Below are 15,780 nucleotides of genomic sequence, written 5' to 3' on the forward strand. Positions count from 1 at the left end.
TTCGAGTCCCACATCGAGCTCTGTACTGGCAGCGCAGAGCCTGCTTGGGATATTCTCTCTCTCTCTCTCTCTCTCTCTCTCTCTCTCTCTCTCTCTCTCTCTCTTTCTCTCCTGTCTCTTTGTCCCTCCTGTGCACTATCTCTCTCAAAATAAATAAACTTAAAAAAAAAATCTCTATTACTAAAGAAAGATCTATAAAAAATGCAAACACTTCATTTCCACTCTCTAAAGCTTCTTTGGACAGGTATCCATGGTAAATGTCATTTTCCACGTTGGGGGAAACTGAGCTCAAAGCAGTGGGGTGACTTACGGGAAACCTCAGAGTGGCCACATGCTGGAGTGGGGTCTGTCCAACATGTATCCAAAGCTCCTTCTGTCTCCTCGCAACCATGTACAGCTTTCTGAATACTTTGATGAAATGAGGGTAATGGAAATGAACTTGAGATGCATATATTTCCTCGAGACACGGCACCTGAGAAAAGTGAGAACTGAGAAATGCCAACTTTCAATTTTCTATTTACTTCCTTTCCTTACAGTTTCCTGACAGGGGCCTGGTTTGGAAACCAATTTTGTTGCATGTGTCTTTCCTTCATATTTTGCCTTGCTATTTGCAACTGTGTTGTTGTTTGTGAAGACAATGTCTAGTATGTTCTCTGGGAAGCTGACACCCAGAAAACAAAGGTTTCTTTAGCGATGAATACGCAGCCTGGGAACAGAGCAGAGAACATCTCCCTGAGACAATAGCTCAAAACTGGGCCATGGAGGGAACCTGGAGAAAAGACCGAGCTTCTTGCCCTCTCTCTGCAGTTGCACACTTAGAGAATTACAGCACAGCACAGCCAGGGGACATGACCCACCCACGGTGATAGCACTGGCAAATTGTAGGTTTAACTACATCAAAACTGAAGATTTCATGGGGCGCCTGGGTGGCGCAGTCGGTTAAGCGTCCGACTTCAGCCAGGTCACGATCTCGCAGTCCGTGAGCTCGAGCCCCGCGTCAGGCTCTGGGCTGATGGCTCGGAGCCTGGAGCCTGTTTCTGATTCTGTGTCTCCCTCTCTCTCTGCCCCTCCCCCGTTCAAGCTCTGTCTCTCTCTGTCCCAAAAATAAATAAACGTTGGAAAAAAAAAAAAAAACAACTGAAGATTTCTTTTCATTAAAATTTTTTTAATGTTTATTTTTGAGAGGGGTGAGAGGACAGAGCACAACCGGAGTGGGGGGTGGGGTGCAGAGAGAGAGAGGGAGACACAGAATCTGAAGCAGGCTCCAAGCTCTGATCTGTCAGCACAGAGCCCAACGTGGGGCTCAAACTCACAAACTGAAAGATCATGACCTGAGCTGAAGCTGGACGCTTAACCAACTGAGCCACGCATGCGCCCCTAAAGATTTCTTTAAAAATTTCTTTTAAGTTCATTTATTTATTTTTAAGAGAGAGATAGAACGAATGGGAGAAGGGCAGAGAAAGAGAGAGGGACAGAGAGAGAATCCCAAGCAGACTCCACACTGTCAGCACAGAGCCGAACGGGGGGCTTGAACTCACAAACCGTGAGATTATGACGTGAGCCGAAGCCAAGAGTTAGATGCTTAACTGACTGAGCCACCCAGGTTAAAGATTTCTTTTTAAATGAAGGTCACAAAGCTGATACAGAGGGAAGAGATGTTTTCAATGCCTAAATCTGACCAGGGGCTCACAAGGGCTAAGAGCTAGATTTATACAGGAACTATTTGCAAACCAGGAAGAAGCCATTTCACAGAAGCAGAAACTCGTATAAATATATGCAGAGATGCTCAACCTCACCGGTCATTGAGAAAAACCCAAACTACAACAGCAAGATTCAATTTCTTACCCATCAATTTAAAAAATGAGAAAGTTGGATAATGCTAAGTGTTGTTAAGGATGTGGGCTGTGTGAAGCGGCACAGCCATCTGGAGAGTAGTCTGGCAGGTTTTCGTGACATTGGGTATGTGCCCACTGCGGAGCTGGCCCCAGGCTGTGTGCCCTGAGATACGTGTTCCTTGTCCTCTGCTGCTGCGTTGCTCTGTATTGAGTGGCTCTGGTCCCTGCAGGCGGTGTTTTCCAGGTTCCTTGTCCGCTGGCTCCACTAAGAGGCACTGACAGGAAGTTGGAGGACAGAAGGGAGAAACCAGGGTATCTCTCGTCCTCTCCTCAGCCGCAGGTGGCATCTCCAAGCAGCAGCTGTGCCTCCTTCCAAGGGACCAGGACTGGCGAGTTATGACTCCAGATTTACCAGATAACCCCTCCCCTCTCTGGTCCTCCTATAGCACTTCTGCACTGTTGCTAATTTCTGGCTGCTTCACTGTCCCCATGTAGCTTCTCAGCCTTTCCATTCTCCAAGTAACCAATTCCCTGCATGCAAGTCCCTGTGTTTTAAACACTCAAGCTGATTCTGTTGCCTGGTTAGACTGATTCACATCCCAGGATCCGCGCAGTCCCAAATCCTAGGTATGCACTTTAGAGCCACTCCCCTGCAGGTGCACAAGGAGAGATGTCTGAGAATGTCTGTCTACAGTGTTTGTGAAAACGGAGAGGTGGAGGGGGCGTGGCCACCCCTTGCCAGAGGGACAGATATTGTACAAGGGTAGGTAACATGCGACGTGTAAGCACATTGAAGGGGTGACCATGTTGGGGGGTGCGGGAGGAATGGGGACCAAGGATGAAGCAGAAAACAAAGCAGAAGGGCGTTGCATGGAATGAATGAATGATGAATGTGTCTTGAGCCGAGGAAGTCGTTAACTCAACTTCTGCAAATGAGGTTAAAAATGTACATTATGCCTTGAAAAGATGAGCGGGAAAAGAATATGATTGTCCAGGCAGAAAGCATAATGTGTGAAGAGCAGAGGCCTAAAAACGGCCTGTCCAGGGAACAGCCAGATGTGACATGTGGCCCATGGCCAGTACCGTGCCCACTGGAATTACAGAATGTCAGCTACACTCAAAAGATCTTAAAGATCTGTTTAACCTCTCTTGGTATAGATGGAGAAACCGAGGTCTGGAGAGGGTCAGGGATACCCACGGTCTTGCTGTGGCAACTCATCCAGAGCCCAGGTTTCCTGACCCCGTTTGGGGAATTTCTGCTAAGTTCTACTAAGTTCTTCACTCTGTGCTAGGCACTGTGCAGGCCCTGGGGACACAGCCCCTGCCCTCCAGGGCTGCACTCATGGGAACAGGACAGGCACAGAGTCAAACAGGTCAAACAGCCCTGATGTGTGCAGTGGTGGCAGGGAACACCGACGGGTAGGTGGCCCCAGTGAACTATGTCTCTCGGTGTCTATGATGGTTTGAAGTCCTCTCCCCTTGAGTCTGGGCTAGGTCTGTGACTTGCTGCCCCATGAAATGTGATGGAGGTGACATTGTCCCTGTTCTGGGCCTAAATCATAAGAGAGCCTGGGGTTTCTGCTTTTTCCCATCAGAGTCCTGAGCTGACACCTAAAAAACTGGCTACCCTCCTGGGGAAGCCTCATGGAGAGACTGTGCACAGAGGCCATGTGGAAAGGGAGAGTCTCCAAGACTAACTGGAAAGACAGAGAATCCCAAATGTGCCAGCGTCCCCAGCTGAGCCCAGCCTACGGCCAACCTGCCAACTGAATGCAGCCACATGAGTGACCAACCAGCAAGACCAGCAGAACTGCCCAGCTGAGCCCAGCTCAGATAATAGTCATAAGCAAAACGGTTGCTATTTTAAGCCACAGAATCTTGGAGTGGTTTGTGATGGCAGCAATGGATTACCAAAACATGCAGTGTCAAGTGAATAGTGAGGGGACAGAATGAGAACAGGGTACACAGAGGGCCAGAAGGAGTGACAATGAATCTGACCAGGAGGATTCTGAGAGCCGAGCAGGAAAAAGTGAAGATGAGTCTTGGGCATCATCAGTGCAATTCAACCGACGCCCTCCGAAGACCTACTACTTGCCAGGCCCTGGGTGGGGCTGAAGAGGAGGCAGAGAAAGACAGCTGCAGCCTGGTGGGCGAGGGGTCTTGAGCACTGGCAGTGATGGTGCGAGGAGGTTGGATGTGCTCGGTGGGAGACGGGCTGAGCGCTCAGAAGGCAGAGGCCTTGTTTCCTTGGAAGAGTGACCAGGGAAGACTTCATGGAGGAGGTGGAATTTAATGTGGGCTCTGAAAACTGGACGTGGTTTAGAGTTAGAGGGAAAAGCTTTCCAGGCGGAGGGTATCGTGTGCACAGCGGTACAGAGCTGGGATGGTTGGCCTGTCGGGACCAGAAGCGGCCAGTACGGAAGCTGATCAGATCTCCACAATGAGGGACACTGGTCCTGCTCTGTCTTGGCTAAATCCCCCAAACACATGTATACAGAGATACTGTAACAGCAGCAAGCCCTAGTAACACTCTGGTTACGTGAGGTAGGGAGGAAATGCCCCCCAAATGAGCGATATTTCTTCCAAAGTCAGTTCATGTTATCATTGTGGATTGGGAGACAAATAAATGCCTAAGAATAGACACAGAACATTAATTTTTTATTGATCATAATATCATTTTCGTGAACATTAAAAATGTAGACTTTGGCAAGAAATAATTTTCACAAAAAGAGAGAAAAGATATTTGGAAGGGTGTGCGTTTCTCCTTTCCCATCCCTTTGATCTTCCTGCCAGCCATTTCAGGAGAATGGACCTGTTGGGGTATCATAGTGGGGGTAGTAGAGCATAGGGTAATAGGGTAGAGGGCCCTGGAGGCTTTCAGACCCGGCTTAGAATCCCAGCACTGCCCTTTTCTAGTTATAAAGTGCCAAACTCAGAGCGCAGCCCGGGTAAAAGCCCAGCACGCTCTTGGAGTTGTTAAAATTACCCATGATCATCATTCACGCTATTTTAAAAGAAGGAAGCTGAGGCCAAGGAGCTTCCCAAGTGCCAGCACACTGGGAACAAAATGCAGTCCAGTCCCCATGTCTCCTTCTTGGGTTCCCTCTGTTTCTCTTCCCTGCACCCCACCTCCCTTCCTTGCTCTTAGGGTCTGCGTCATTACGCGACAGGGGTGCTGAAGTGAGAAACATTGAACTCCAGGTCCTATGACCCTTCTGGGGTGTTTCTTGAGGACCTCCAAGGTGACAATAAATCAAACTGACTCCCTTGGAGACTCATACCAGCATAAGATAGAAGAACATGCAAGCCACGGGGGATCTTGCTAAAAGAAACAAGCAATGAGGCATCAGGTATCCACTTTTAACAAAGGGAACAGAAACAATAGGAGAAGCTAGAAAATCAACAGTTCACTTAACCTTAAACTATGGTGTGCTAGAAAAGACAGGTTGGCCTCTTAAATCCAGAATTATAGCCCCAAAGTTTGTCACTTCTGTGCTCGCTTGACATTCAGCCTAAGACTCCATTTTATCTTCTGTAAAATGGGCATAAGAATGCCTTACAGAATTATTAATGAGACCAATTAATGAGATAATATATAGAAAGGACATTGTGCCCTAGATTGTATTGAAGAGATATTCTGGGGGTACAATCTCTGAAGCTGTGTGTCTGTGCTTTCCTCTGCCAAGGGGATCCCCAGATTCTCCACAGGGTCCCTAACTCTCCCCAGATAAGTTTATGTTTTAGAGACTGAAGGGTTTTACTTTGTTTCTAATATAAGATTAACCCTAATATTGAAAAAAATCAAAGCATAAATAAAAAGAAAATTGAAGAGGAAAAGTGATAGTAAACAGTAGAAACCAAATGTAGTGGGGTTTTTCTTCAATTTTTTTGTTGTTTTGTTGTTGGGATTTTTTTTTAATGAACTGAGTCATCCTCTAGCTGAACGTCTCAAAATGAAAATATAAGAGGGAGAAAAATAGAACCAAAAGCAATAATAAAACAGAGAGCAAAGTGGTACAGGAAGCTTTTTTTTTCTTTAATAAAAGAAATATATGCTCATAGTAAACAAAAAAAAATCGAACAGTACAGAAGGATAGAAGGTGAAAAATAAATCTCTTTTTCCCCTTCCATTACTTCTCTCTCTCGGTCCTGTTAGCCAGAGGTCACTGCTCTTGACAGCAAGAAACTTTTTATTTGTTTCTTTCACATTGCAACTGATTGTATCCATCTTTTAAAGGAGAAGATGGAATTTAGAAAATTCCCAGAGGCATCTAATTTGCTAAAAGATAATGAACATCGTATAAAAGAATTAAGTGCTTTCCAAGATCCTGACAAAATAAAGATATCAATCAAAAAAACTCCCCAAAGGAAGTCCAGATGGCCATGCAATTGAACTTTATCATGCTCATCGGCCTGGCAATCTCCATGCCCTTGAAATACCCAAGAAAACCATCCAACAGAAAGCAACACCTGATACATATAGTGAATTCTTCATCAAGCTGATCTAAAACTGGAGCAAATCCTATAAAGCTGTTAGCCTGTTCAGGATCCCTGATGAACCTAGGCGCAGAGTTCCTTCCAAACCAGTCTTTTATTTATTTATTTTAAGTGTTTATTTATTTTTGAGAGAGAGAGTGTGAGTGAGGGAGGGGCAGAGAGAGAGGGGGACAGGATCCGAAGCAGGCTCTTTGCTGATGGCAGAGAGCGCGATGTGGGGCTTGAACTCATGAACTGTGAGATAACGACCTGGGCCCAAGTCAGATGCTTAACTGACTGAGCCACCCAGGCATCCCCCAAACCAGCCTTTCAAACATAGGCACAGGTCCATCTGGAGTCAGAAGATCTTATACTTCCTTGTGCAAGATGGTGTAATACCAGGAAGATACGGTACCATTAATCACAGTGAGTCGATCATCCCAAAGCATCTGATGACGTACACTGTATTTCCAAATTTTAGAAGCACGTGGAAAATGATAGAACATGCTGGAGTTTACTAAAATCAGCTATGGAATTTGAACAGCTGGAATGTTAAGGAAAGGGCAAAGAGTAACCGAAATATCACTAAAGTCAGATGCTGGCCTACCTGTATCCTTTGCTATTTAATATACTATAGAGCTGGATTGGGGGATAGGGCAGAGGGAATAACTGATTTTGTTAGGAAAAGGCAAATGAAAAGGCTCACTGTTGTTATTTAAAGCTTGGAGCAAGATTGGCAGAATAGGATGTACAGCTTCCTGTCTCAGCGCGCTCCTGAAAACCAGGCCATAAATAAGATCCTTGAAAAGCAAATCATATTTACCCCATAGGAAGGATGTCATAATTGAAGCTTGCTTTGCTGATTAAGGATTTGGCATTAAATTAATCATATGTAGCCTTCCCCCTCCAAGCTGTGCCAGCCCCAGGGAAGTGAGACTCCCCCACTGTCACCTGGCCCTCCGTACCCTGGAAGGAAAGGGTAATCCTCTGCCCTTTGTGACGAACCTCATGAAGAGCCACATGGAGGGGACTTCCCCACGGCACCCCCTCTCCCCATTGTAGAAACACATGTAGAAGGCGTTCAGGTAATAATGAAAAATGCACACCTATTCATTCAACAAACCCAGATTGTATGCTTGTGTGTGCCTATGGTCTCACATGTGGAAGAGGACGCAGAGAGGTAGACTAACTATACGACACAGTGTGGTGTCAGAGACTCTTTCTAGAATGTGCTGAGATAAAAAATGAAAAACTGTATTTCATCGAATCTAAGACACCATTATTTTATGTATCACTGAGAAAGGAAAAAATACTGCCAATTATAAGATGCCATCAATGGCAAGGTGCATCCTGATGCTAGAGACGAATACAAATGTGGGTCTCAGAATGGGTGAAATATGGTAATTAACTTTTAAAGAAGTGATAAGTGATACCTCTCAGCATGAGCCAAGCCTCACCATGGGAGCTGGGAGAAGGTAGCAATTACTTCTGCTGGGTGACTAGAGGAGGCATCACAGGGACGTGACATCTGATCTCAGTCGTGAAGGATTTCACCAATGGGAGGAAGAGTGGGAAGAACATTCAGGTTGAAGGAATAGCACAAGCAAAAGTTACGGAGGCAGAAAAGGGCAGGCATGATTATGGACCTGCTAATACGTCCTGAGTAGTTAGAAGGCATGGGGAGATAGAGCGGGTGCGAAGCTGGGACCACTGAAGCCAGATTGTCAGTAGCCTATAACCCCAGTCTTGGGAGTTAGTGCCCCATAGATGACAGGGAGCCATAGAATGTTTTGAGCTGTGAGGACATGATTGGAGCCAAGTGTCGGAGAGGTTTGTCTGGCAGGGTAAATGCAGGGTAGGTTGAAGGGTGAGACCAGAGGTAGGGATACAGGTGAGACTTGCAACCGGCCCAGCTGGGGGCGGGTGGAGACAAAACCAAGGGGCCCCACACGGATCCACGTGATCAAGTCAGATTGTGAAGGGCTAAGGCCACAAGGCCATGAGAATAAAAGACCCACAATCACACACAACAATATGGATAAATCTCACAAACGCAACGTTGAGTGAGAGAAGCCAGACACAAAAGAGGACACAGGCAGTGATTCCATTTTGTACCAAGACCAAGAAAAGGCCCAGACCAATCTACAGGGTTAGCAGTCAGGATGCCCGTTACCCTGAGGGAGGATAGTGACTGGCAGGGACCCAACGGGGGCTTCTGGGTGCTGGTCATGTTCTGGTTCTTGGTGCTCTTTATATGGGCGTGTTCACTTTATGAAAACTGACTGACCTGTGAATTAAGATTTGTGCACTTTCTGCCTGTATGTTGTGGTTTGATACAATTAACCCCCCTCTCCCACCCCCCAGTTCGGGACACAGAAACTGGAAGTAGAGGTCTAGAACGGAGGAGCCTGCAGGAACACGCAGCCACCCAATGCCAGAATGAGTCACAGTCCACTCAAGAGGCTTCCCGCAGTGCACTTGGAGCGGGTATGAGCAGATGAAGAAAGGAATGAAGAACTTTCTCACCTCTGGGCCTATGACAGAGGCACACCAGACGTATTGGTGGAGAATGACCAGCAAACAGAAATAGTGGGGTGAGCAGAATTACAAGGGAAAGGAGAGATGAGGAGAATTTCAGGGAGCACCTAGGTGCATTCAGTGAGCCCATGGAGTGCCTGTGAGGGCAGGGCGGGAAACTGTGGATGGGATCCAGGCAGAGCAACTAAGCATCCTTTGGGAGATGAGTGAAAGGGAGTGCAGAGAGCGGGGGATACAACCGAGTCTGGGAGTCCTGAGAGGCTAAAAGGGTGAGGTCAGTAACATGGAATTTGGGTGTTGACCCTCAGTGGCTTTCTAGAAGTCCTGGTTTTACAAATGCTGTGTGATCACACAGAGAAGAGAGGGATGGATGGTCCCTAGGCGTGGATGTGGGTTCACCACCAACCAGCCCAGCCACACTCACCCGTAATCGTGGCTACTAATCTGGATGCCCTTAACAGTCTGGAACATGGGGACATAATCACGAGTGAAATGTTTTGGCCCTGTTCACAGGCCCCTGCGTTAAACTGCTGGTCAGCAGGCTCAGGGAGATCTGGCTTGCTGTTCATCTGAAACAGCACAACAAGTCCACAGAGAGCAAACCTGGGGCTCTTAGAGGACCAGAGTGTGATGTGGCTGCCGGCAAAATGCGGGTGGCCCCAGACTGCAAGGACAGCAGCCCAGAGGCCTGAACACAGAGGGATGCTCCTGTTATTCTGTGTGCTTCTTGGTCCATATGGAGGGCTTGTGGTCAGTTCTGGACATCACTCAAAGAAAACCATGAGCAGACTAGTGGCCAGGGAAAGTTGAGGAACCTGGAGACATCCCTCTGAGGAAGAGGTGACTTGGTTGGGGGTGGTACGCAGCATTACTTGTGAGCTGTCTTTGGTGAAGGACACCATGGATGAGGGAGAGACTCCAGCAGCAGACTGGGATCCAGAGTGAATGCCACAGCAAGGCTGACTTTGGTGGAGCACACAACCGCCATCGACCGAATAACAGCATGGGAGCCTCAGGAAGCACTGATCTTGCCACTGATCTGCTGGTATTATTACTATAATTGTTATTAGTTGCATGCCTAACAAGAGCTAAGTACTGTGTTAAGTACCTTCCATGCACGTATGCATTATCTTACTAAGGGAGTTAATGATATGAAAAGTGCTCAGAACAGCGCCTGGCACACGTGAGTACTCGAAGTACATTCGCTGTTGTAATTATTTAATCTTCACAATAAACTTGCTGTGAAAGAGGAATTGTTTATTCTCACTTCACAGACAAGGAAACTGAAGGTCAGGAGAGTGAGTGACTCCCCCACAGTTGCACCACTAATGACTGGTAAGCCAGACTTTGAGCCCAGGACTACCTGCTTCCTAAAGTTTGATGAGTGGTTAGACCAGAAACTTTCCCGTCTGGCCAAGGTTCTGTTCCTAAACTGTACCTCTTGTTCATTGATAACCCCCTTTGTAAAGGATCTTATTGTTTGTGAAACCTGTAAATGAGGGGGGCTTTTGGCCCCCTCGCCAGTCTGTGTCCTTTTGGAGATGCTCAGTTATGACTAAACTGCCTGCCTACGTCTGCTCGGGGCTTGTCCAGCCTATATGGAACAAGCCGATATGTCCGTCCTTCCTCTGTTGTCAAACCGACAAAGAACACGGGTGGAAGGAGTGGCTCTGGGCTCTTCTGGTCGACCCCAGGTTCGGCCTCAACTCCAGAAGGGTTTAGTCATAGACTCTCCCCAGGCCAGATGCTCTCCCCTGACACCTCAGGAGGAGGGCCAGCTTCATCTCTGTTTTGGTGAGGGACCCTGGCCAAGTCATTTTACATTTTCCTGATGTTGAGCCTCAGGGGCATTCTTTAGTTCTTTAAGACTATTAACTTCTCAGTCATAGAAGGGCATCTTCAAGGAGAGGCATGTGGAGTAGAGAAATGTGCAGGAGTTTGGGGTCAGACAGACCGGGTTTGGGCTCTGTCACTGTCTCTGCCAAGTATCATTAAGCATGGTATTTAATCCATCTGGACTTTAGTCTTGTAATTTGTGAAACTGGGATCCTAACACCTATTTTTCAGACAGTTGTGAAGATTAAGATGATGCATACCAAGGTGTCTGGCACAGAGTAGGTAGGTGTTTAATAAATGGCAGCTATTATTATTACTCGAACTGTGTCACCAGACCACATTTGATGCCTGAAACCCAATTTTACGGTTTAAAAAACATGCCTTGTGAGAAGAGAAAAGCGACTTAGATTCATTCAGCTAATCTTTTTTGGAGCCATCATTCATAACTTATCCATTAAAAAAAAGAACTGAAAACAAACAATGTATTTAAACAAAAAACCAGCTGAGCTACTTGGTTGAAAGAAGCACTTCAATGTAAACACGAATAGGAAATACGTGGGGGAAAGAGAAGAAATACATGAGAGATGTTTGTAAGATGGCTTATGGTTTTGGGGGGTTTTTGGTTTTGTTTGAAGAAAAAAGTACAAGAACTCCCTGCTGTTGGAGCAAGAGCAGAGGCAGACATGGATGATGGGATCGATTGGGAACAGGGTGTTGGAAACTGGAGCCAGTCCCTGGGAGGAGACAGCTGCCACATGGCAGATCCCTGCCGCTGGCACCGGCGTGGCAAGGGGTGTCCAGCCCTGCCTGGAAAAAGGACAGACAGCAGGGGGAAGCCTGGTTATCCTCCCAGGGTCGGGATCCTGCTCAAAGACAGCCAGATGGACCCTGGAGTCCCCAACATCCTCTGAAAGAGAATGGGCATCATCTTTCAAAGCAGCCCCAGCCTCTAAGCCAGGGTTTGGATACTGGCTTCTGGTTCTTGTGTGCAGGGAGAGGGCGTGGGAGAAAGTATTGCTAAGATGAGAATTTAAGCCACACAGACCTGGGCTGACGCTTTCTTAAGTCTTTACTGAGTCCCTTGTAAGGTAGATGAGCCTGTAAATCAGTGTTTCCCACAGTCCTAGGACTTGGCATCTGCTGATGCATATTATTCCATTAATAATGAGAAGAACAAGGGCACCTGGGTGGCTCAGTCGGTTGAGCGTCCGACTTTGGCTCAGGTCATGATCTCACTGTTTGTGGGTTTGAGCCCCGCGTCAGGCTCTGCCGACAGCTCGGAGCCTGGAAACTGCTTCCAATTCTGTGTCTCCCTCTCTCTCTGCCCCTCCCCCGCTCATGCTCTGTCTCTCTCTGTCTCTCAAAAATGAATAAACATTAAAAAATTTTAAGAATATAATGAGAAGAACATTAACCTAACGGCTTCTGTTTGCGCCCTGGTTCCTGCCACTATATGTGGCTTATTATCAGCCTCCTAGCTGATCTCCCTGCTTCCACCTTTTTCACCTTCCCTCATTTGTCAATGATTCTTCACTCTGCAGCCAGATTGATCCTGTTCAAGTACATCGGATCGTGTCACTGTTCCACTCAATACCCTCAGTGGTTCCCCAGTTCATCAGGTGCAATCGGTCCTACCTGATCCCGGCCTGTCTTTGACCTTGGGTACTGCCACTTTTCCCTTTGCTCACTCTGCTCCAGACACACCAGCTTCCTGACTGTTCCTTGAACATGCCAGGCACACTCCTGTCTCAGGGCCTCTGGCCTTGCTGTTCCTCCACCTGGAACACTCTTTGCATGTCTTGCTTACTTACCTCTTTGAGGTCTTTGCTGAAGAGTCACCTCAGTATGTCCTTCTGTGACCCCCTATTTCAAATTGTAGCCCCACTCTGTCAGTTTCAACCCTCTTTCCTGCTTTATTTGTTCTCCAAAGCACTTCTCACAAGCTGACATGCTAAGATATCTCCTTACTATTTCTATTTATTATTTCTCTCTCTCTCTCCACTAGAATGTAAATTTTATGAGAGCGGGGATTTTAGTTTGGCTTGTTTATTCTTGCCTCCTCAGCTCCTAGGACACTGCCCAGCACATAGTAGATGCTGTAAACCATTTGTTGAAGGAATGAATGATTATTATAAAGCAAGAGGCTGGACTCCAGCTGTAGGGGGATATTGACTCAAGGCTGGTGACCGAGGCAGAAACTCAGACCTAGGAAGCATGCCAGGAATCCAGTTATCCAAACTGAAACACAGGCCAGGGTAGGATCTGGGAACCAGAGGGATGCCCAGGCATTAAAAGTAAGCATGAGATCAGAACCTGGCCTGGAGCCAGGCTGACGGAGAGTGTTGAAGCTGGTGATCTTCAGGTCAGGGCTGGTCCCAGCCACATGTCTTGGGGCCAGGTCACCCCATAAGTGGAGACAGAGGGGGCTGAAAGGCAGGTTGCCGGGCAGGGCCTTCAACCACTTAGTAAATGTCAAGCAAAGTTATCCCAGCTTTCAACTTATTCCCAGATGTAGGTGTCAGTGGATAATCCATATTGGCATGGCTTACAAGGAAAACACAAATGACTAAGGGAAAACAGGAAAATGCTCCTTCAGAGACCTGAACTGAGAAGTTGAGGAAGGGCAGATGCCTGGAACCTATGACCAGGAGGATATCTGTCATGTCAAGTGAGACACCAGCTAAGCGAGATTACCTGTCATCTGGACCGTTTTTGGTTTTGTTCGTGGAGATGCTCTGGTGAACTCTGCTCACCAAACCCTACAGCTATGTGCAGCTCAGGAGCGGTGTCTGCAGAAGTCTAGAAAGAGGAGTTGGGACAGAGAGAACTTGGCCTGGGTTCCCCAGAGCTGTCCAGGGTACTCTCGAGGAGTTGGGCTCAGCCTCTCCTCTCTGTCCTCATACTTCCTGATAATCTAGCCTGTGATTCAGGGCTGTCCCTACCTCACTCCAGAAGAGCAAGGCTGTGGACATCATCTGGTCCAACTCCTTCACCACATACCTAAGAGAACGGAGGTTCAGAACAATCAAAAGTCAGGGCAGCGCCCCTCCCATAGGGGAAGTTGTTCCCTATCCTGGCTCCCACTGCACTATGCACGGAGCTCCTGCTCTGGGGTCCGGTCCTACCTTGGTAGCTCTGTGTACTTGGACAAGCTGGAACCTCTCTGAGCCTCGGTGTATTCACCTGTAAAGTGAGGATGATAAATACAGTACTTAGTTCATTGAGCTGTTGTGAGGATTACATTATAAGGCATGTAGGAAATGTTCAGTGAAGGTTAAACTGCCAACCTTGTTACAAGGTCGTCGATATGGTCCACAATGGCTGGTTCGAGCCCAAGGATGTTTTCTCATTTGATGTCCTACTGTCTCCCCTCATTAATCACCCCTTGGGATTTTATATTTTAATGACCTACGATTCCTATTCTTCAAGGATGGAGGGGCTAGGTCAGATCACAGGACTTCTTTGCGTAAGGTTAGCCAGGGCAACCCAGCCGAGAGGGCCAAGTCCAGGGGAGCACGGATCTGCTCTGGGCGGTGATCCCACCCGGAGGAATGTTGCTGGGCGGAGCCCTTTGGGAGTGGGGACGCGGGGAGGTCAAATGCCTGGAGGGGGCGGTAGCACCCGCAAGGTGTGGACCCTAGTCTCTTCTGAGGTTGGCAGGGGACGGCTTCTCAGTCTGGTGGGGAAAGTGGGGGACTCTCAGTCAAGGCCATAAGCGCCGGATACCTTAGCACCAAGGGATGTTCGAGCGCCGGTGGCATCTTTGGCCGCCCCTTCGGGCTCGGTTAGGGCCTCCCCAGACACCCGCGCGGAACAGAAGAGCATAAGGCTTCAGGTGCCTCTAGGATGCCTCCGTGGCGCGCAGTCAGCCCAGACCTTCCCAGTCAGACCTCCGAGCAGCAGTCCCAAACCACCGTGCAGGAAGCGCTCGGCGGAGCGGCGGCGGCCACTGCGCGTACCAGCACGCAGTCCACGTTCCCCCAACCCCCGTGCCCCGGGCGCCCGGGTCCCCCGCGGTGCGCGGACATCGGCCGCCCGCGCGGCGGAGGGCCGGGGGCGCGTGTGTGCGTGTGCAGGAAAGGCGGCCCTCCCCGCGGCCGCCCCTGCGCCAGCGCCTCCCCCTCCCCCGGCGCGCACGGCCCGTCCCCGTCCCCGGAGGCGGCCCGAGCCGCCGCGGAGCAGCTTCGCCTTCGCCTCCCGCGTTTCCTGCCGCCCGCCCTCCCCCGGCCAGGCTCCAGGGGCTGCCGCGGAGCGGCTCCCGGCGGGAGAGCGGCTCAGAGCGCGCACGGGGGCGGGCGGAGGCGGCCTGGTTCGCGGTGGCCGCGCCGGAGAGAGGCGCGCGCGAAGACGCCGGCCCCCCTCTCCGCGTTTGCTCTCTCGCTCCCCGCCTCCCGCACTCCGCTCGCTCCCACCCCTTCCCGGCGTGATTGATCCGTCACGGGCGCCGCCGCTGCCGCCGCCGCCGCGGCCGTTCTGAGCCGAGCAGGAGCCGGAGCCCAAGCCGGAGCCGGGGCCGGGGCCGGGACCGGCGCCATTGCGCGGGCGCCGCGGGGAGAGCTTGGCGCGGGGCGGCGGGCCGGGCCAGGCCATGCGGGCCGAGTGAGCCGGCGCCCGCAGCCCGCGGCGCGGCATGGCTTCCCCGCGGAGCTCCGGGCAGCCCGGGCCGCCGCCGCCGCCGCCGCCGCCGCCCGCGCGCCTGCTGCTGCTCCTGCTGCTGCCGCTGCTGCTGCCGCTGGCGCCCGGGGCCTGGGGCTGGGCGCGGGGTGCCCCCCGGCCGCCGCCCAGCAGCCCGCCGCTCTCCATCATGGGCCTCATGCCGCTCACCAAGGAGGTGGCCAAGGGCAGCATCGGGCGCGGCGTGCTTCCCGCCGTGGAACTGGCCATAGAGCAGATCCGCAACGAGTCGCTCCTGCGCCCCTACTTCCTCGACCTGCGGCTCTACGACACCGAGGTGAGTGTCCGGCAGCCCGCGCCGTCGGGGATGTAGGGGGCGGTGGGTGAGTGAGTGCGGAACCGAGGGAAGCTTTGGCCCTTGGGCAGAGCCCCGATTGAGCCACCAGTGCCTGCCGAGGGCACCGCGGGCTGGTGCTCAGTG

The 15,780-nt window shown here is 50.0% G+C and overlaps 2 protein-coding genes across 17 annotated transcripts in view; both read left to right on the forward strand.

Annotated features, from left to right (window-relative positions):
* Positions 1–11,784, forward strand: part of ANKS6 (ankyrin repeat and sterile alpha motif domain containing 6) — a 69,793-nt gene extending 58,009 nt beyond the window's left edge. For 9 of the 16 annotated variants that reach the window (XR_008291079.1, XR_008291080.1, XR_008291083.1 and 6 more), the window contains 2 exons: positions 2,066–2,598; positions 3,431–5,852. The gene's annotated coding sequence lies outside the window, so the exon portion shown is untranslated. Of the gene's footprint in view, positions 1–2,065; positions 2,599–2,993; positions 5,853–8,675 lie in introns of those variants that run through there. The other 7 variants (XR_008291085.1, XR_008291087.1, XR_008291088.1 and 4 more) reach the window with 4 other exon arrangements.
* Positions 11,785–15,168: 3,384 nt separating this feature from the next.
* GABBR2 (gamma-aminobutyric acid type B receptor subunit 2) overlaps positions 15,169–15,780 on the forward strand; it is a 348,681-nt gene continuing 348,069 nt past the window's right edge. Inside the window, exon 1 of the mRNA XM_027039527.2 lies at positions 15,169–15,636. Coding sequence (XP_026895328.1) covers positions 15,316–15,636 — 321 coding nt within the window. The 5' untranslated portion in view covers positions 15,169–15,315. The remainder of the gene's footprint in view (positions 15,637–15,780) is intronic.

This window comes from Acinonyx jubatus, chromosome D4 (genome assembly GCF_027475565.1).
Source record: "Acinonyx jubatus isolate Ajub_Pintada_27869175 chromosome D4, VMU_Ajub_asm_v1.0, whole genome shotgun sequence".
NCBI classification, from domain to species: Eukaryota; Metazoa; Chordata; class Mammalia; order Carnivora; family Felidae; genus Acinonyx; species Acinonyx jubatus.